The sequence below is a fragment of the Pseudophryne corroboree genome, chromosome 1 (genome assembly GCF_028390025.1).
Source record: "Pseudophryne corroboree isolate aPseCor3 chromosome 1, aPseCor3.hap2, whole genome shotgun sequence".
Lineage (NCBI taxonomy): Eukaryota > Metazoa > Chordata > Amphibia > Anura > Myobatrachidae > Pseudophryne > Pseudophryne corroboree.
The window spans coordinates 481,648,591-481,669,565 of NC_086444.1; the positions used below are offsets into that span (position 1 = coordinate 481,648,591).

Consider the following 20,975-nt stretch of genomic DNA (forward strand, 5'->3'; position numbering starts at 1 on the left):
GGTCTCCCGGAGAGAGCGGAGGGCTCCTCCCCAGAATCGTTCCTGGAAACATGGCTTCTCCGATTATTTCAACGCGATGACTTTGGTCCTCAGTTTTCTGAGGAGAGGGTGCACCGATTGCCTGCCAGGGCTCCTCCCCCGGGCGCACCTGCACGCACTTTCATAGCCCGTTTCCTACACTACAGGGACCGGGATGCGGTCCTGCGGCTGGCCTGCACACAGGGTCCTTTGAAATCTGACAACCATGATATTTCTGTTTATCCGGACTTTGCCGTAGATGTCCAGAAGTCGCGTGCGCAGTTCCTTCAGGTCAAAAGGAAGCTTCGTGACCATCAAATCCAATATGCCATGTTGTTTCCGGCACGTTTAAGGGTGGTGTATGATGGCTCCACACACTTCTTCAATACCCCTCAAGAGGCGGAGGCCTGGCTGGAGCGTAGACCTCGGGCCCCTAACTGAGGACTGTTTCTCTCTCAGGGGTCGCATTGTTTGCTGGGTTTTGTACTCCTGCTATTCATGTAGCGGGGACGATCTTTAAGTTTAGGAGCTGAATGCTAGGATATAGCCTTTTTGTAGAGGCGATACTTGTCTCTACTCCCTGGGGTTGCTATAGGTTTTCAGTTTTAGTTTAGTTGGGTTTTTTGAGATCCAGGCGTGTCTAGTTTGGGATGATATGCAGGGAGGAGGGGGTTTGGGCAGTTTTGGGTTTGTTTTTCTTGTATATGTATTGCTCCATGTGTCACTGTGTTATTTTTTTTCTTGAACTGCAATGTGTCTATGATTTTTCTTATATGTGCCTTCTGGTCTCCGGATGCTCTGCCTGCTTGCTGGAGGAGGGCCGCAGTGGTCCCTTTGCTCCTTCCTTCTCTACACTTCGGGTTCCTCTCTGTTACGTGCCCTGCTTGCCTTGGATATTCCTCTTCTTCTGCCTCTCTATATTCGCCCCTTGCTTCTTTTCTCCTTCTGTCCTTTCTTTCTTATACTCATGGCTGCAGGGGTTGATGGACTCTGCATACTCGGCTGGAATGTGAGGGGCCTGAATGACCGCATCAAGCGGGCTCTGGTTTTATCACAGGTGAGGAAGTATAAGGCAGATGTCATATGCCTCTCCGAAACACACTTGGTTGGTACTAGAACCTTGGCTCTCAGGAAACCCTGGGTTGGTCTCTCCTATCAGTCCACCTTTTCTGCTAATTCCAGGGGGGTTTCAGTTTCGGTGCGGAAGTCAGTTAATTTCCATTTAGTTCATAGTCAAATTGACCAATATGGCAGGTATGTATTCCTTAGGGCCTATGTTAACCGTACACTTTTGCATATACTTGCTGTTTATATCCCCCCTACAATAATGAAGTACTCCAACAGGCAATGTCGTTTATTGTTACTTCTCCCTCAGCACCGGTCCTTTGCATCGGAGATTTCAATAATGTTTTAGATAAAGTTTTAGATCGGTGGGCTGAGCTTCCCCCTTCTCTACCCTCTACTTCCCCGTCCCCCACACCGTTTGCGAGGCTGGTTGCCGAGCTTGGGCTCCTGGATGTTTGGAGGTTGAGACACCCCAAACAACTACAATACTCTTGCCACTCCGCCAGCTTTCACACGTTCTCGAGAATAGATTTGGCCCTCGTTTCCCCTGATCTCACTACTAGAATACTAGATGTCCAGTACCTACAGAGAGGAATCTCGGACCACTCACCCTTGCTGGTGGCCCTAGATTCTGTGCCTGTCTGTGGGGCTAAACTTTGGAAATTTAACCCCTTTTGGTTGACCTTGTTGACTGATCATGAGGCCTTGGTTCGTGAATGGAGTGATTTTGAGGTTCATAATGCATCCTGTTCTGATCAACTGGTTAAACATGATGCATTTAAGGCTTCGCTATGGGGCTCCTTCATACGACAAATAGCTAGTGTCAAAAAATCTAGTAGGGAGGAGGAGGTGCGCCTGGAGCTTGCCTGTTCCCAATCTGAGTCTGTTTACCTTACTACTAAGACCCTTAGTGACCGAGTGAGGTGGGATTTGGCCAGGAAAGCCTGGTCTGACCACTTACTTGATAAATCAAGGCGCAAATTACTTTTCTCCCAGCATACCCTCTATTCACAATCGGACACGGGGAGTAGTTACTTGGCTTTTCTAGCTCGGGGGGAGAGAACTGGAGGTTCCATTCAGCAGATCTGTGATGCCCAGGGCGAAATGGTCTATGCCACTCCTGAAATAGCCCAGGTTTTCCAGTCCTTTTATTCCTCGTTGTATGCCTCTAAAGTCACTTATACCTCCAGTCAACTACAGCAATATCTTTCATGTATTGACCTACCGCAGTTGTCCCAACAATCTATAGATTTTTTTAGATGCTAATATCACTCCAGAGGAAGTTGAGGCAGCTATTGCCTCCTTCCCTAATAAAAAGGCCCCGGGTAGCGACGGTATACCGGTTGAATTCTATAGACAATATCGTGCATACTTTGTCCCCTATCTTTTGACTCTCTTTAATGCCTTGCTAGAGGGTGCTCGTTTGCCTCCTTCTATGTCAGAAGCTATTATTGTGGTGATCCTCAAACCAGGTAAGGACCCTACGGCCCCAGAATCCTACCGCCCAATCTCATTGCTACCTACTGATGTCAAGATTTTGGCCAAAATTCTGGCACTTAGACTCAATAGTGTTATCACTTTGATCATTCATGATGATCAGACAGGATTTATGCCAGGCAAGTCTACTCTCCAAAATTTGAGGCGACTGTTTTGTCACCTGCAGATGGGGGATCAGCCCGAGCCGGGGGCTGTGGTGGTTTCCCTGGATGCTGCCAAGGCCTTCGACTCCGTGGAATGGGAGTATTTGTGGGAAGTCCTTAGACGATTTGCTTTTGGCCCCAAATTCATACGCTGGGTACAATTACTCTATTCCTCCCCCGTGGCTCGAATATCTGTCAATGGCTATGTAACATCCCCATTTGCTTTGTCTCGTGGTACTAGACAGGGCTGCCCACTGTCCCCTGCCCTATTTGCCCTGGCTGTGGAACCATTGGCGTGTTTCATCAGAGCGTCCCCTGATGTTGGGGGCATTACTATTGACGGACATGAGGATGTTATTGCATTATATGCCGATGACATGCTTTTGTTTCTCAGAGACCCTGATGCTTCCCTGACCTCCCTTCTAAGTATTGTTGATACATTTGGCCTCTATTCCGGCCTGACTATCAACTGGAATAAATCTAATGTCTTTCCCATATCTGGTATTCTTCCTGACCCATTGCCTATTGTGTCCTCCTTGAACTGGACCCTTCGCTTTCAGTATCTTGGTGTCTGGATCACTCCTAATGTTAAGTCTTTTGTACATCAAAACATTGACCAGGTCACGGTGGATCTGAAGCGACGGATTCATATATGGAAGAAGATTCCCCTTACTGTCACGGGTCGCATTAACTTGATCAAGATGGTGATACAACCAAAATATCTTTATCTATTGCAGTACTATCCCCAAGAAAATTTTTACTAGCATTGATAGTGTGCTTTCCTCTTTTGTTTGGGGCGACAAAACGCCTAGGGTTGCCCTGAGAGCTCTGGTTAGGGCTAAATTGGATGGAGGTTTGGGTTTTCCCAATCTCCGGGCCTATTATCTAGCTGCTCAACTTGCACATTTGTCTAATTGGATTCTCAGTAGGGATAGTCCCACATTTGAGAGATTATTTGCCGAGTATGTGGGGTCTCACTTCTCCCCTGTCCAGTTCCTTCTCTCTGCCTCTTCTACTGCTGGTCTTCCTCCTTTACTCCGTCAGTCGCTACTTGTATGGCGTCAAACTCACTCCTACTATGCATGGCGAGGTACAGATTCTGACACACCACTTTGGTTCAACCCAGCGTATAGGGAGTTATTGCAGCTCTCACAGGACAACATATGGATTGGGGCTGGCCTTACCACAGTTTCACAGCTGTATGATACTGGTGTTTTCAAATCTTTCACACAACTGCAGGAGGAGCTTGAAATATCCAATAGATCCTTTTATCGCTATCTACAGCTCCGCCATGCGGTGCAGGCACAGTTTGGGGCCTCGCCTCCGTCCATTTCTGATTCCCCGATTAAAGACATGGTTATGAATTTGGGTACAAGTTACCAAGTTTCCACTTTATATGTTAGTCTTAATGCCCACATCTGCCTGAATATATTTGACCAACTTAAACTTAAGTGGAAGCAAGATATTGGCTCACTTACAGATGACCAATGGCTCCAGGTGTTGTGCTCTCTTAAATATACTACTCAGTGTGTCAAGTACCAGCAGGTTTATTTCTTTGTTTTACATGGGACGTATAGAACTCCAGTTTCTTTATGTAAAGCAGGTCTACGGCCTGGTACTACCTGCCCAAGATGTGGTGCCCCTGAAGCTACCTTTTGGCATTTATTATGGCTGTGCCCCACTGTATATGCCTTTTGGGAAGCAGCCTGGTCGGATATTCTGCTTACTGAACCTATGCTGCCCCCGCTTTCTCCTACACTGTGTATGTTTGCGCTAGACTTAGAGGAATCCTACTGCCCGGCATTATACAAATATGTTCTTTGCCTGACTACCTTAGCTAAGGTGATTATAGCGCGTAATTTGCTTGCTACTTCTTTGCCTAATGTGTACAATTGGCGAGCTCTAGTGAATGAGGTGTCAGGACATGAGAGGTTTACACATAGGTCTAGAGGGACCCTGCCCCATCACTTCAGCAAGTGGGATAGGTGGAATACCTCCCGTCTGGCTGCAGCTGGAGCACTATTCTCTAACTGATTGAGGCTTAGTATGTGAATTTGCGAGATTGTCGTGACACTTATTATCTTTATCTATGTGACACTGTGACACAGATTGCATTATTTGCTGTATTTTTCCTGTACCTTTTTCTTTGTTTTGTTTGATGTTTTGGTTTTGTTCTGTATTTAATGTTTTTTTGTTTTTCCCTGAAAAACTTCAATAAAAAAATTACACAAGTAAAAAAAAAAAAATTACCTTTATTCAGGCCCACAAAGATGAGGTCACAGAAAAGGGAACAAAAGGAAGGGGTGGGGACTCTGTCAAGCATCCAGTGCCCACCTCTCCTTCCAGGCCCGCTCTGTGCCCAGCTATCCTTCCAGACCTGCTCTGTGCCCAGCACGCCTGTGTATGCACATAAACAGTCTCTCTCAGTGCGTGGACACGTCTTCTGTGGTCTCTGGGTGATTACATCAGCAGCCAGCACCCTGGAAGGACCAATCAGCAGCTTTTGCAATTATCCGGGTTGAAAAACTTGGGTAAGAGCTGTTTCCACTACAGTGTTACCGGGTTTTACCGGCTAATAACCTGTCTCAATACCCAGGGAAAAATCCTGGGTCAGTAGACCTGGAATTTTTTCCTTGGGGATGTGTCCACTGAGCCGCATCCTGGGTAGATAGGCAATTACCCTGGCAGTGGAAAAGGGGTATAAGTAGACTCTCACTGTTTCTAGCACTTTCCCATAAACCACAGACCTGCTACAAAATTATTACTGTCAGCTTTACCAATCTAATTGCATGCTGAATGTCTTGCTGGCATGGTCAGTTGGCAGGGATAGGCACAATGAAAATGTGGTGTGACCTTGTCAGGAGAGGACTGATAACTGTGTACTATATAAGAGAGGCACACAAACTCCCTATATTTGCTCTTGTAATGTCTATGTCTGTTATTTGCAATAATCACTTTCATTGAGGTCAGCGTGTGCTGTAAATAACTCTGTCTAATTTCCTTTCATGTCTGTATTCACAGGAGAATTTACTGAACAATTTAACTGCAAAAGATGGTTTCGTACATGAGCTTCAAGGTAAATAGCAATGTTATAGACTACTTGTGTTTTTACATGGTGGATGTCTTGTGCCTTGTTCAATGGTTTGTGTTCTTTGAAAGAACTTTTTTTTTTTAATGATATGATTTTTTGTTGTATCGTAGTGTGGCCCGCAGAGATTGGCTAGGCCATGTTACTATGGGAGGTGCTTGTACCTGCTCCTTTGGGGGTCATCTATAGACACTGTTCCACCCTTGCACTCCCACTCCCATGGGTGCCCCTGATTATAGCTAAAACAAAGTTGCAGCACTTTCTGAATCCATACATGGCGATACATTCCAGGAAAGCTAACAAATTTACTTCTTGGCTAGTCTAGGGCTCACTGGATTTTATGCAGTTTAGTGCGATCCTGTTAACATGACAATTTACAGATTTATACAGCATGGGATCCTGTGAAAGACATGGAATGTACCATATAAAGAAAGTATGTTACAGTAAATAGAGATAGCATATTAAACTGATACAATTATCCTAATTTGCCCACTGTTCACTCACAAGAAAAACCCTCATTGTATAATCTTTTCCTCTAGCTACTCAATGTCTAAAAGGTCTACACACTTTTTCTTTCATCATGATAATTTAATATTTTAATTGTGGTCATGGCTTAAACAATCAATTTTAGGAAAAACAAGACAAATTGCAGCTGTCTAAACAGTCAACTGTTGGACTGAAATGAAGGATTCACTGGGGGAGATTCAAATGTTTGAAAAGTCAGTTGGGAGTCGGTTTTTTCCTATCTAATAGACAGGAAAAAACAGACACCCAACCAACTTTTCAAACATTTAAATTCCACCCATTAAATCTCTTAAATGTCCTTAAACAATTTCTTATTGCAAACGGACATATGTAGGTGTAATACAGTTACTTTAAAATCTTGCCCCTTATTTTATGATACCTTACTTTTCATGCGTTTAAACCATTCCTTAGTGCATTTGGGAAAATTATCCTTTAATATCTAGGATAAATACTTGGGGGTATATGCAATTCACGGCGAATCGCGGCAAATTATCGCCGTTTTTTAATTCGACACAATTCGACAGGTGAATTCCGGCAGGTGGCTGCCGGAATTCACCATATTCAATGAAAAACGGATTCGACATTCCCGCGGGCGAAAAACGGCCGATTTGCCGGATTTTGCCGCGATTTAAAAAAAACGGGAAAAAATGGCGTGGGGTCCCCCCTCCAAAGCATAACCAGCCTCGGGCTCTTCGAGCTGGTCCTGGTTCTAAAAATCCGGGGAAAAATTGAGCAGGGATCCCCCGTATGAAATAAAGTTTTACTGTCACGGTGTGTGTGTCCTGTTTTTATTTGGGTATTTTTTTTTTAGTAGAACTACAGGTACCAGCGGGCCTGTTTTTCTCCCGCATGCTGGTACTTGTGGTTCTCCAAGTACCAGCTTGCGGGGGAGGCTTGCTGGGACTTGTAGTTCTTCTGGAAAAAACAATATTCTTGACATTTTACCAAGGCTATCAGCCTCCCATCCGCAGCCCTTGGATGGGGGGGACAGCCTCGGGCTTCACCCCTGGCCCTTGGGTGGCTGGATGGGGGGGACCCCTTGATTGAAGGGGTCCCCACTCCCCCAGGGTACCCCGGCCAGGGGTGACTAGTTGGATATTTAATGCCACGGCCGCAGGGCACTGTATAAAAGTGACCCCCGGCTGTGGCATTATCTGTCCAGCTAGTGGAGCCCGATGCTGGTGTAAGAAATACGGGGGACCCCTACTCTTTTTGTCCCCCGTATTTTTTGCACCAGCACCAGGCGCAGAGCCCGGTGCTGGTTTTAAAAATACGGGGGATCCCTTGTCAATTTTTCCCCCGGATTTTTAGAACCAGGACCAGCTCGAAGAGCCCGAGGCTGGTTATGCTTTGGAGGGGGGACCCCACGCCATTTTTTTCAGGGATTTCACCATTCCATCTATATAAAAAATAAATAAATATTATTTTAAAAAATATATAAATAATACTTGTGCCTCCAAAAAAGACAAACCAAGTACCTAATCCCTTCTAATATAAATAGATCTGATATTACCACGAGAAAAAAAACACAAAAAAAACATGTTTTACATTTTTTTTATTGGTTTCACCCTCCAAAGTGTGGCGGATTGAAAATTACGAATTTGCTGTCTAAAAGCACTGCTGTCGAATTTCCAAACTTGAATTGAATATGCTTTTGTCGAATTGCAGCACTTGTATCATTGCAGAAAAGTCGAATTTGCAAAAAGTCGAATTTCAAAAAGTCGAATTTTGAAAGTCCGTTTTTTTGACGGAAAGCACTGAATTGCATTGACAAATTATTTTTTTTGGCGAAAAATACCCGAAATTCGACAATTTCGGGAATTCGACCGCAATTGCATATACCCCATAAACTGAAAATATTCCATCTAACACTTCCTATTTTGTCATAAGTTTGTTTTTTTATATTAACCATAAAATGTATCTTGCTCTTTATTGATACCCATTACAACTGAAGGTTTAAGTAAGCCTTAGGGGGGAATTCAGTTGTTTTTGCATGTTCATATGTAATGGGAGCCCGACGGAGCTATTCAGTTGTTTTGCAGATGCGAGTGCCGTGTTCGCCTATTATTTCTGCTTCCACCCCCCATGAGCAGAAATGTGCAAAAAGTAATGCTTTTGGGCTCCCAATGCCATTGAATAGTTCAGACGGGTTTATTCGCTTTACCATGCCCTGTGCTTTTGGGTGCAATAAGCATAAGTAATGGCCACTCATACCCATCGGCAATACAGTTAGAGAGCTTCATCAGGCATCCATTATGGATGTAAAAAAAACAATTGAATCCCAGGTGCGGCCCGCTGAGGGGTGAGACCAAAATGCTGGATATTGCACTGTAACATTATGGGGTATATTTAATTAGGGTCGAAAGCTGCTGTCTGTTGAAAAGATGGCAGTTTTTTACTTTTTAAGGTCAAATGGTGATTCGACCTATTCAGTCCCCGCAATTTTTATTCGACAAGTCGGGGAATTCGACTTGTTGAATAGTATGTGAATCGGCGGTACAGCTGCCGATTCACGTACTTTTGAGGGAAACAGGGTCAAATTCGCCAGGATTTGGCCCAGTTTCCAACCATCTCAGTCCGACATAAAAAAATGTCAGACTGAGATGAGGGACCTTAGAGGAGGAGAGGGGGGTGAGCAGCGGGGAGACAGGGGAGAGCCGCGGCCAGACAGGGGAGAGCAGCGCTACAGAACAGCGCTGCAGGAATATGTGTCACAGCCGCGCTGCTCACGGCAGCGTCCACCCGGTTCCAGCAAGTGAGGTCACGCTTGCTGGAGCCGGGTGGACGCTGCCGTGAGGTCTGGCGGCTGTGAGACATCCTTCTGCAGCGCTGCTCTCCTCTCTCTGCCTGCGGCTCTCCCCGCGCCTGTCCCCGCTGGTCTCCCCCCTCTCCTTCGCTCACAGGTCTCATCTCAATTTGACTTTTTTTAAAGTAGAATTGAGAGGGGATTGAATAGGGGTTGTCGGATCCATTCCGACAAATGCATGTTGGAATGGATCCGACCCTAATTGAATATACCCCTGTGTGGCTCTTACACTGTGACTGGAGCCGGCACTGCACACAGTCTTCAGAGGCAGCCCAGCATCTCTGGGACCCAGGAGTAACAAAAACAGGGGTCAGGCTGTGAGGCCACGCCCTCTTCCCACTACATTACTTGTCCTCCAAGGTCCCCAGACCTCTCGGCATGTGACACTTTTTTATGGGGGCACTTAAAAAGCAAAGTGTTTCACAATATTGAAGAGCAGAAAGAAAGAATTTTGAATAAAGATTTTTTTTTTTTATGTAAACAGCAAACATTTCTGTGTTAAAAATTCAGATATCACCACTTGTGGTTCACCTTTTTGAAAACTGTTAATGTATTGATTTTTAAATCTATAAAGTTCAAGTTGCTTGAATTTTTAGGGGGGTAGTCAATTAGTGTCGGAATATTCAATTGAAGTGCCGTTTTTCTGCCCTGTCGAAAATTCCATGTCGAAAAACACATGGATGAGCGGTATCTCTGCTCATCCATATGTGTTCGACCATAAGAGAGAGTGAAAATGAATGGTCAGAATGAGAGGGAAAACAGGCGGAAACGTCCCGCAATGAATACTGAAGTGTCGGATTCTCACTGTCGGAGAGGATCCGACACTAAATACTCCCCATAGTCTATTATCTACATTTTTACAAGTTTTTATTTTATATGTCTTCCAATTCAACTTATTCGGTTTAAACATTTCCGGCTGTTTCAAGCATCTCTACAAATTAGATATATTTATCAATTATACAGTATATTTAAATGGAAAAAGATGTTTCAGTTCAGAGGATGGGGTTTATGGGCTTTGTCCCCTATTCAGGTCGGTACGCAATAGTACAAAAGTCGCAATTGAGCGATTTTTGTACTATTGCGTATGCGCTGCATTTGCACAGCGCATGCACGGCTAGAAAAGTGCGATCGCATCCCGGAGGGATGCAGTCACACTGTGATTGATGACGGGGGAAGTGACATACCATTGCGGGGGAGTGGTCTGGCCAACGCATGCGTTGCTGAACCGTTTTTGTGCAGGCTGGGTGACATCACACGCAGCCGCTCCGATGGAAAAATTGTGGCAGCTGGGCTGGGAAGGCAGGGGGCATCCACAGATGCTGTGACCACAATGTAATTGCGGCGCAGTCGCTGGGCGGCAAGTAGCATGCTGGGCGGCCTTGACCTGCGCTGGGCAGCCCCCAGCATGTGATAGAAGCGATTGCAGATTCTGCTTTTTCGCGGACTCTGCTTTCCAATCTGAATAGGGTCCTTTGTTAGGAGCTTGCAGTGTGCAACAGATGGGTAGTGCATTCACAATTAGCTGCGGTAAGGTTTGTAGTGTCTGAGAATCTTGATCCTTGCCCAGGGTGTGCTAGAGAGATATGCAAAAACCTGTAAGGAAAGGATCTTTATTTCAGGATAAAAGCCAGCATAGGACCATATAACATTGTATATAAATAAATAAAATATGTATTTCTGTGTTACATTTTCCAGTTGAAATCAGTAGACTTCATAAACGTTTGGAGGACTCTAAGCTGGAATTTAAGGAGCTACAAGATAGCCAGGCCAAGAAATCTGCTTTTGAGTTGTAAGTGTAAATTGTTCCCTACTTGTGACTGAAAGAGGAATGGTGTGGTTTGATAAACTGGTAAATGTAGAAACTTATGGTGGAAAAGCCAGTTTTTGCTTGAATAACTACTGTAGATATAAAAGTTGACTGGCCACCTTCCCATCTGTACATCAATGTATTACTGAGTGGATGAGCTTGCACGGCCCTAGCAGAGACTAATTTGGGCTGTGCTTTGTTTTCATGTGGCAATCTCTTCTCCAGTAATACAGCACATCCAGATAAAGATGCTAGGTACTTTGTTACCTTGTGAAGTTAGGAGTTTTGCTTTAACTACTGTGGTTTTTTTAAATTCTGTTCCAAATATTCTTGTAACTTGTGCACAATTGATATGTTCTTAAAAGAAGATTGAAGTCATTCAAAGCACCGCATAAATTAAAATTAGTTTTGCTTGAGGCGTTTTAAAGTTTGGGTTTTTCTCTAACGTCCTAGTGGATGCTGGGGACTCCGTAAGGACCATGGGGATACACGGGCTCCGCAGGAGACATGGGCACTTTAAGAAAGAATTTGGATACTGGTGTGCTCTGGTTCCTCCCTCTATGTCCCTCCTCCAGACCTCAGTTTGAATCTGTGCCCGGACGAGCTGGGTGCTGTTTAGTGAGCTCTCCTGAGCTTGCTATAAGAAAGTATTTTGTTTTTTTATTTTCAGAGAGATCTGCTGGCAACAGACTCGTGGGACTGAGGGGAGAGAAGCAGCCCTACTCACTGAAGATAGGTCCTGCTTCTTAGGCTACTGGACACCATTAGCTCCAGAGGGATCGTACACAGGATCGCACCCTTGGTCGTCCGATCCCGGAGCCGCGCCGCCGTCCCCCTCGCAGAGCCAGAAGACAGAAGCCGGTGACAGAAGCAAGAAGACTTCGAAATCGGCAGCAGAAGACTCCAGTCTTCATATGAGGTAGCGCACAGCACTGCAGCTGTGCGCTATTGCTCCCACACTAAACCCACATACTCCGGTCATTGTAGGGCGCAGGGGGTGGCGCCCTGGGCAGCAAATAGAGACCTCTTGGCAAAAGTGGGCATATATACAGGTGGGCACTGTATATATGCATGGGCCCCCGCCATATTTTTACGCAGAAACGTGGGACAGAAGCCCGCCGCTGAGGGGGCGGGGCTTCTTCCTCAGCACTCACCAGCGCCATTTTCTCTCCACAGCTCCGCTGAGAGGAAGCTCCCCAGGCTCTCCCCTGCAGATTCACGGTAGAAGAGGCTAAAAAGAGAGAGGGGGCACATAAATTTGGCGCAAAAACAGTATATACAGCAGCTACTGGGTTAACACTAAGTTACTGTGTGATTCCTGGGACATATAGCGCTGGGGTGTGTGCTGGCATACTCTCTCTCTGTCTCTCCAAAAGGCCTTGTGGGGGAACTGTCTTCAAATAGAGCATCCACTGTGTGTGTGGTGTGTCGGTGCACTTGTGTCGGCATGTTTGACGAGGAAGGCTATGTGGAAACAGAGCGGGAACAAATGAATGTGGGGTCGCCGCCGACACCCGATTGGATATGTGGAAGGTTTTAAATGATAATGTTATTTCCTTGCATAAAAGGTTGGATAAAGCTGAAGCCTTGGGACAGTCATGGTCTCAACCCATGCCTGATCCTATGTCGCAGGGGCCGTCATGGTCTCAGAAGCGCCCACTATCCCAAATTGTTGACACAGATATCGACACGGATTCTGACTCCAGTGTCGATGGTGATGATGCAAAGTTACAGCCTAAAATGGCTAAAGCCATCCGTTACATGATTATAGCAATGAAAGATGTGTTGCACATCACAGAGGAAACCCCAGTCCCTGACAAGAGGGTTTATATGTATGGGGAGAAAAGGCAAGAGGTGACCTTTCCCCCTTCACATGAGTTAAATGAGTTATGTGAAAGGGCTTGGGAATCTCCAGATAGAAAACTGCAGATTTCCAAACGGATGCTTATGGCGTATCCTTTCCCGCCAACGGACAGGTTACGCTGGGAATCCTCCCCTAGGGTAGACAAAGCTTTAACACGCTTATCCAAGAGGGTAGCCCTGCCGTCACAGGATACGGCCACCCTAAAAGATGCTGCGGATAGAAAGCAGGAGGGTATCCTGAAGTCCATTGCATCGGCCTGGATGTGTAGTGCTGTAGCAGCATGGCCAGATACCTTATCTGAGGAACTTGATACCTTGGACAAGGATACTATATTACTAACCCTGGGGCATATAAAAGACGCTGTCCTATATATGAGAGATGCTCAAAGAGACATTAGCCTACTGGGCTCTAGAATAAATGCAATGTCGATTTCTGCCAGAAGGGTCCTGTGGACTCGGCAATGGACAGGCGATGCCGACTCAAAAAGGCACATGGAGGTTTTACCTTACAAGGGTGAGGAATTGTTTGGGGACGGTCTCTCGGACCTGGTCTCCACAGCTACGGCTGGAAAGTCTAAATTTTTGCCATATGTTCCCTCACAACCTAAGAAAGCACCGTATTACCAAATGCAGTCCTTTCGATCACAAAAAGGCAAAGTCTGAGGTGCGTCCTTTCTTGCCAGAGGCAGGGGTAGAGGAAAGAAGCTGCACAATACAGCTAGTTCCCAGGAACAGAAGTCCTCCCTGGCTTCCACTAAATCCACCGCATGACGCTGGCGGAGCTAGGCCCGGTGGGCGCGCGTCTCCGAAATTTCAGCCACAAGTGGGTTCACTCCCAGGTGGATCCCTGGGCTATAGAGATTGTGTCTCAGGGATACAAGCTGGAATTCGAAGAGATGCCCCCTCACCGTTACCTCAAATCGGCCCTGCCAGCTTCCCCCTTAGAGAGGGAAATAGTGTTAGCTGCAATTCACAAATTGCATCTTCCCCAGGTGGTGGTAAAGGTTCCCCTCCTTCAACAGGGAAGGGGTTACTATTCGACCATGTTTGTGGTACCGAAACCGGATGGTTCGGTCAGACCCATATTGAATTTAAAATCCCTGAACATATACCTGAAATGGTTCAAGTTCAAGATGGAATCGCTCAGAGCGGTCATCGCAAGCCTGGAGGGGGGGATTTTATGGTGTCTCTGGACATAAAGGATGCTTACCTTCATGTCCCTATTTATCCACCTCATCAGGAGTACCTCAGATTTGTGGTACAGGATTGTCATTACCAATTCCAGACGTTGCCGTTTGGTCTCTCCACGGCACCGAGAATATTTACCAAGGTAATGGCGGAAATGATGGTGCTCCTGCGACGGCAAGGAGTCACAATTATCCCATACTTGGACGATCTCCTCATAAAGGCGAGGTCCAGGGAGCAGTTGCTGATCAGCGTGGCACGCTCTCGGGAAGTGTTACAACAGCACGGCTGGATTCTGAATATTCCAAAGTCGCAGTTGATTCCTACAACTCGTCTGCCCTTCCTGGGCATGATTCTGGACACAGGCCAGAAGAGGGTTTATCTCCCGATGGAGAAGGCTCAGGAGCTCATGACACTGGTCAGAGACCTATTAAAACCAAAACAGGTGTCGGTGCATCACTGCACACGAGTCCTGGGAAAGATGGTGGCATCATACGAGGCCATTCCCTTCGGCAGGTTCCATGCGAGGACTTTTCAATGGGATCTGTTGGACAAGTGGTCCGGATCGCATCTACAAATGCATCGGCTGATCACCCTATCCCCCAGGGCCAGGGTGTCTCTCCTGCGGTGGCTGCAGAGTGCTCACCTTCTCGAGGGCCGCAGATTCGGCATTCAGGACTGGATCCTGGTGACCACCGACGCAAGCCTCCGAGGGTGGGGAGCAGTCACACAGGGAAGACATTTCCAAGGTCTGTGGTCAAGTCAGGAGACTTGCCTTCACATCAACATCCTGGAACTAAGGGCAATATACAACGCCCTACGTCAAGCGGAGACCCTGCTTCGCGACCGACCGGTGCTGATTCAGTCAGACAACGTCACCGCAGTCGCTCATGTAAACCGCCAAGGCGGCACAAGGAGCAGGGTGGCGATGGCGGAAGCCACCAGAATTCTTCGCTGGGCGGAGAAACACGTAAGCGCACTATCAGCAGTGTTCATTCCGTGAGTGGACAACTGGTAAGCAGACTTCCTCAGCAGGCACGACCTCCACCCGGGAGAGTGGGGACTTCATCAAGAAGTCTTCACGCAGATTGCAAGTCGGTGGGAACTGCCACAAGTAGACATGATGGCATCCCGCCTCAACAAAAAGCTACAGAGGTATTGCGCCAGGTCAAGAGACCCTCAGGCGATAGCTGTAGACGCACTAGTGACACCGTGGGTGTTCCAGTCGGTCTATGTATTTCCTCCTCTTCCTCTCATACCCAAGGTGCTGAGGATCATAAGAAGAAGAGGAGTGAGAACAATACTAATTTTTTTTCCGGATTGGCCAAGAAGGACTTGGTATCCTGAACTGCAAGAAATGCTCACAGAGGACCCATGGCCTCTGCCTCTAAGACAGGACTTGTTGCAACAGGGGCCCTGTCTGTTCCAAGACTTACCGCGGCTGCGTTTGACAGCATGGCGGTTGAACGCCGGATCCTAGCAGAAAATGGCATTCCGGATGAGGTTATTCCTACGCTGATAAAGGCTAGGAAGGACGTGACGGCTAAACATTATCACCGTATATGGCGAAAATATGTTGCTTGGTGTGAGGCCAGGAATGCCCCTACGGAGGAATTCCAGCTGGGCCGTTTCCTTCACTTCTACAGTCGGGAGTAACTTTGGGCCTAAAATTGGGTTCCATTAAGGTCCAGATTTCGGCCCTATCCATTTTCTTTCAAAAAGAACTGGCTTCTCTTCCTGAAGTTCAGACGTTTGTAAAGGGAGTGCTGCATATTCAGCCCCCTTTTGTGCCTCCAGTGGCACCTTGGGATATTAACGTGGTGTTGAGTTTCCTGAAGTCACACTGGTTTGAGCCACTTAAAACCGTGGAGTTAAAATTTCTCACGTGGAAGGTGGTCATGCTATTAGCCTTGGCTTCAGCTAGACGTGTGTCAGAATTAGCGGCTTTGTCACATAAAAGCCCCTATCTAGTTTTCCATATGGACAGGGCGGAATTGCGGACCCGTCCGCAATTTCTGCCAGAAGTGGTGTCATCTTTTCATATGAACCAACCTATTGTGGTGCCTGTGGCTACTCGTGACTTGGAGGATTCCGAGTTACTAGATGTGATCGGGGCTTTGAAGGTTTATGTAGCCAGAACAGCTAGAGTCAGGAAAACGGAGTCACTGTTTATCCTGTATGCACCCAGCTGGGTGCTCCTACTTCAAAGCAAACTATTGCTCGCTGGATCTGTAACACGATTCAGCAGGCTCATTCTGCGGCTGGATTGCCGCTACCAAAATCAGTAAAAGCCCATTCCACAAGGAAGGTGGGCTCTTTTTGGGCTGTTGCCCGAGGGGTCTTGGCATTACAGCTTTGCCAAGCAGCTACTTGGTCGGGTTCAAACACTTTTGCAAAGTTCTACAAGTTTGATACCCTGGCTGAGGAGGACCTTCTGTTTGCTCATTCGGTGCTGCAGAGTCATCCACACTCTCCCGCCCGTTTGGGAGCTTTGGTATAATCCCCATGGTCCTTACGGAGTCCCCATATAATCCCCATGGTCCTTACGGAGTCCCCAGCATCCACTAGGACGTTAGAGAAAATAAGATTTTACTTACCGGTAAATCTATTTCTCGTAGTCCGTAGTGGATGCTGGGCGCCCGTCCCAAGTGCGGACTTTTTCTGCAATACTTGTATATAGTTATTGCTTACATAAGGGTTATGTTATAGTTGCATCAGGGTTGATCTGATGCTCTATTGTTGTTCATACTGTTAACTGGGTAAGTTATCACAAGTTATACGGTGTGATTGGTGTGGCTGGTATGAGTCTTGCCCTGGATTCCAAAATCCTTTCCTTGTACTGTCAGCTCTTCCGGGCACAGTTTCATTAACTGAGGTCTGGAGGAGGGACATAGAGGGAGGAGCCAGAGCACACCAGTATCCAAATTCTTTCTTAAAGTGCCCTGTCTCCTGCGGAGCCCGTCTATCCCCATGGTCCTTACGGAGTCCCCAGCATCCACTACGGACTACAGAGAAATAGATTTACCGGTAAGTAAAATCTTATTTTTTACAATCCGTTTCAAATTCTCAGTTTTTACAAAAAGGCACCTTGCATGAGCTGGTGATTAACAATTCAAAATTGGTTATTCATTTAACATTTGACCTAATGTAAATAATTAAGCTGAACATATTATTCCAAGGGAGGACACAGATATTTTCTAGTGAAAAATTGGCCATTATAAATGGTGCATAGTACTGTACATTATAGATAACCACTGCACACATAATGAATAATCTCACTATTATAAAGTATTTCTAAATGTTCTAGCCCTTGTAACAGAGTGGCAGTATCTGAGATCAGTAGTGCCCCCTTAATAGAAGATGCATTATAGAATAAGCTTAAATAATACATCCTATTTCTAGCATTATACGGTCTGTAGATCTACACTAAAAAGATCTACAGTCAATAGGCAAAGCGCAATGGAATTTGCTGCGCTATATAAGAAACGGTTAATAAATAAATAGGTCTACCACTAATGGTAGACATGCATAAAGTTGATAGGGTTTAAATGTTGACAGGGTCAAAAGGTCAACATGACAGTGGTCAACACATATGGTAGACAAAAGTTTTTTTTAATGAAATTTAATTTTTTTCAACTTTTTCATACTTTACCATCCACGTGGACTAGAATTGGGAATAGTAACCACCTTGCCCAAAGCCATGCGAGGGGACGTGGTACACTAATGGGACTTGTTTGTGGCAGAAAAGTGAAAAAACACCCAAAAAAAGGGAAAAAAAAGTCAACCTTTTTGTGTCTACCATTTCCATGTGAACCTTTTGACCCTGTCAACCTTTTCCACTGTCTACTTATTCTATGTCGACCTTTCGATCCTGATGACCTAATGCATGTCTACCATTAGTGGTAGACCTATTGACTGTAGACATTTTTAGTGTGTTTCTAATAATCCACACCCATTTCTAGCAATGGAGCATTTCTTCCCTATCTGCTTAAATTGGAGATCCCTGTGTATGTATGATCATGTGAAGTAAAGGTTACAAGTGCACCTTTACATGACTTTTTCTTGTAAAATGTTGGGGCAGGGTTTTTTTATGTTTAAGTTTGCATAAAAATAGGTAGTGGAATTTTAAGTGGTTTTAGGAGACTTTTATATTGGGGTATTTTATTTGTCCACCGTCAAATAGAGCATCGGAGTTATTCGGGGATCAACTAAGGACTGTGAGCTTAAGTGAACTCTCCAGCATCCTAACGGCTAAGACGTTACGGTAGACACTTGCTTTGTTCTAGGGCAGGGATTCTCCACTCTAGTCCTCAAGTACCACCAACAGGTCATGTTTTATGGGTTTCTTTAATCATGCACAGGTGAGTTAATCTATTTTTCTGGGTCAATAATTATACTACCTGCGCCATAGACAGAAATCCTCAAAACATGCCATGCTCAGAAAACTTGAGGGTTGAGAACCACTGTTCTAGAGCAAGCAAACATTTAACAAACATACATTCTTTATGCAAAGTATACAATATATGTGCCACATAACTGTATTGTAACTTCAGGCCCTTTCTGGCTAGGTTCTCAGAATTTTTTTCCATGCAGACATTATAAATGTTAGGGATGTGATGGAGCAAATCAGTCTGCGATATGTGCACATAAACCCAACAAGTATGTTGTAGTATTATGAACCATCTATCTGGTAAGTACAATTCAGTCAGGTTTAAGGTATATATTGGGTGATTTTTGTATCTGGGTGTGATACGGGTGACCGGCCTTCAGGATGCTGGCGGTCAAAAGACCGACAGCGGCATACCAATGGTGGTAATATCGACAGGGGTCTGGTAAGTATATTTACCTTGCTCCCTTACCCCCCTAACCTTCCCTTCCCACAGCCTAACCCTAACCCTCGCGGTGGTGCCTAAACCCAACCCTCCCTTCCCCGCAGCCTAACCATAACCATCCCCGTTGGTGCCCAAACCTAACCATCCAAGTCAAACTCCCTCCCTCCCTCCCCCAACCGCGGCCTAACTCTAACCCTATAAACTTACATTTGGGATGTCGACTTTTGGGATTCCGGTGTCAGCATTTCCACTGATGTCGGGATTTTGGTAGTGGCGGAATTACGGCTGCGTGTTGGGATTTTGCCCGCTGGTATTTTGACCGCCAACATCCTGAACATACCCTAGCCTATATGTACTATACTTATTTGGATTGGGTGCATAGGTTATTTAAAATATTACATTAATACTAGCATCAATGGAAGTATGGGTCATGTAAGCTCAAATGTATATTGTAACATTAAGTCTGTAATGAGTTGGATGTTTATGTCAATAGTCAGTCATATAACTTTAAACTATAGTATATGGAATATATGTTGCATAGTAATAGATTTGAAGCAGTTTATTTTTCATTCTCACATCTTTTCAATGGGTGTGTAATAAAATCTCTACAGGGCCTGGTAACATGATGTCTTAATAATGAGCTTATTGTATATAGAACCTGCTACAAGCTGTTGTGGTTAACACACTTATAATGCTAGTTACTTAAGAAGGTAGTGTTGTATGTAACATTCGTCTGTAAAATTCAGTCCTTTCATTCAGCTTGTATATTTGACAAATTGTTGTTGTTGTTATTAATATTATTTCTTTATCATTGGTATCGACAGGACCCAGTGCAGCATTAAAATAACAGAGATGAATGAGCAATGTGAAGAGAAGCTGCGTAGGCTATCCTCAAAAGACCCAAACACTGTAAATGTGGATACAGAGAAGAGCATAACCAATTTTGAAAAACTTAAGGTTGGGAATTGTTTCTTCATTTTAAATGTGGAATCTATATATACTGTATATGTCATTAGTTGTGCATTGGAATGTATTTTGCAATGGGAACATATTGGTGGCTGATGCTGAGTTGGACACAACCCAAACATAATTGCTCCCAATTGCGTGCATGAAACCTACTCCTGTATCCACTGCGCATACGCCTGTTATATGCATTATTGCAGTACACCCATTTATCTGGACACATACCCCAGCCTATATTTGTTGAAGATGTTACATGCTGCTTGCAGTAGTCTGCTATTTCATCACTCCCTCATTGAACTTTGCCCATGCAACAACACCAGGCACATTTCTGCCTCTTCAGTCGCAAGCAGGATGCAACTGAAATTTGTATGGTTCTGCATCACTCGTATTTGCAAATGCCTGATCCCAACCTGTGCAAACCGTGCACTATATTCTCTGCAAACACGCCTTTGTTGTGCTTCACATCAGGTCCTGTGTGCGCTAAACTGACCCATTCATCATTGCTACGATGCAGGAGATATCACTGGTACATCCTACGCATAGCACAGTCTCAATGTGGCACGCAATCCCATATACTACTATCAGGACTTGTGTTCTCCAAACACAGAAATCTGAAATTCTCAGAATGTGTTGGTTCCAGTATCCCTGCTCTTTCCTATGGAAAAGAGATCCGAGTGGCCTCTCTGTGCACTTGCATAAACTTTGTTCACGTATAAGCAGTAACACTGCCAGGTTAAACCTGTTAGTGTCAATTTTACCCCTTCACTGGCAAAAATAGCAGTGCTGCGCTTGCGGGGACAGCTGTTTAAAAATGGCAAGTAGTGTTGTATTGGTAGCCACGGTAACCTATGGATAGACCATAACACAGACACAACTTTGATTAGCACTCCAATCCTGAAATACATTTTCTCTTACGTCCTAGAGGATGCTGGGGACTCCGTAAGGACCATGGGGTATAGACGGGCTCCGCAGGAGACATGGGCACTCTAAAGACTTTAGAATGGGTGTGCACTGGCTCCTCCCTCTATGCCCCTCCTCCAGACCTCAGTAAGATCCTGTGCCCAGAGGAGACTTGGTGCACTGCAGTGGAGCTCTCCTGAGTTTCTCTGAAAAATACTTTTTGTTAGGTTTTTATTTTCAGGGAGCACTGCTGGCAACAGGCTCCCTGCATCTTGGGACCGAG

General features: G+C 45.4%; 1 protein-coding gene across 5 annotated transcripts in view; it reads left to right on the forward strand.

Annotated features, from left to right (window-relative positions):
• Window positions 1-20,975, forward strand: part of GOLM1 (golgi membrane protein 1) — a 182,865-nt gene that overhangs the window by 131,387 nt on the left and 30,503 nt on the right. For all 5 annotated transcript variants that reach the window (XM_063913771.1, XM_063913773.1, XM_063913772.1 and 2 more), the window contains exons 4-6: window positions 5,745-5,799; window positions 10,838-10,931; window positions 19,654-19,786. In XM_063913771.1, coding sequence (XP_063769841.1) covers window positions 5,745-5,799; window positions 10,838-10,931; window positions 19,654-19,786 — 282 coding nt within the window. The remainder of the gene's footprint in view (window positions 1-5,744; window positions 5,800-10,837; window positions 10,932-19,653; window positions 19,787-20,975) is intronic.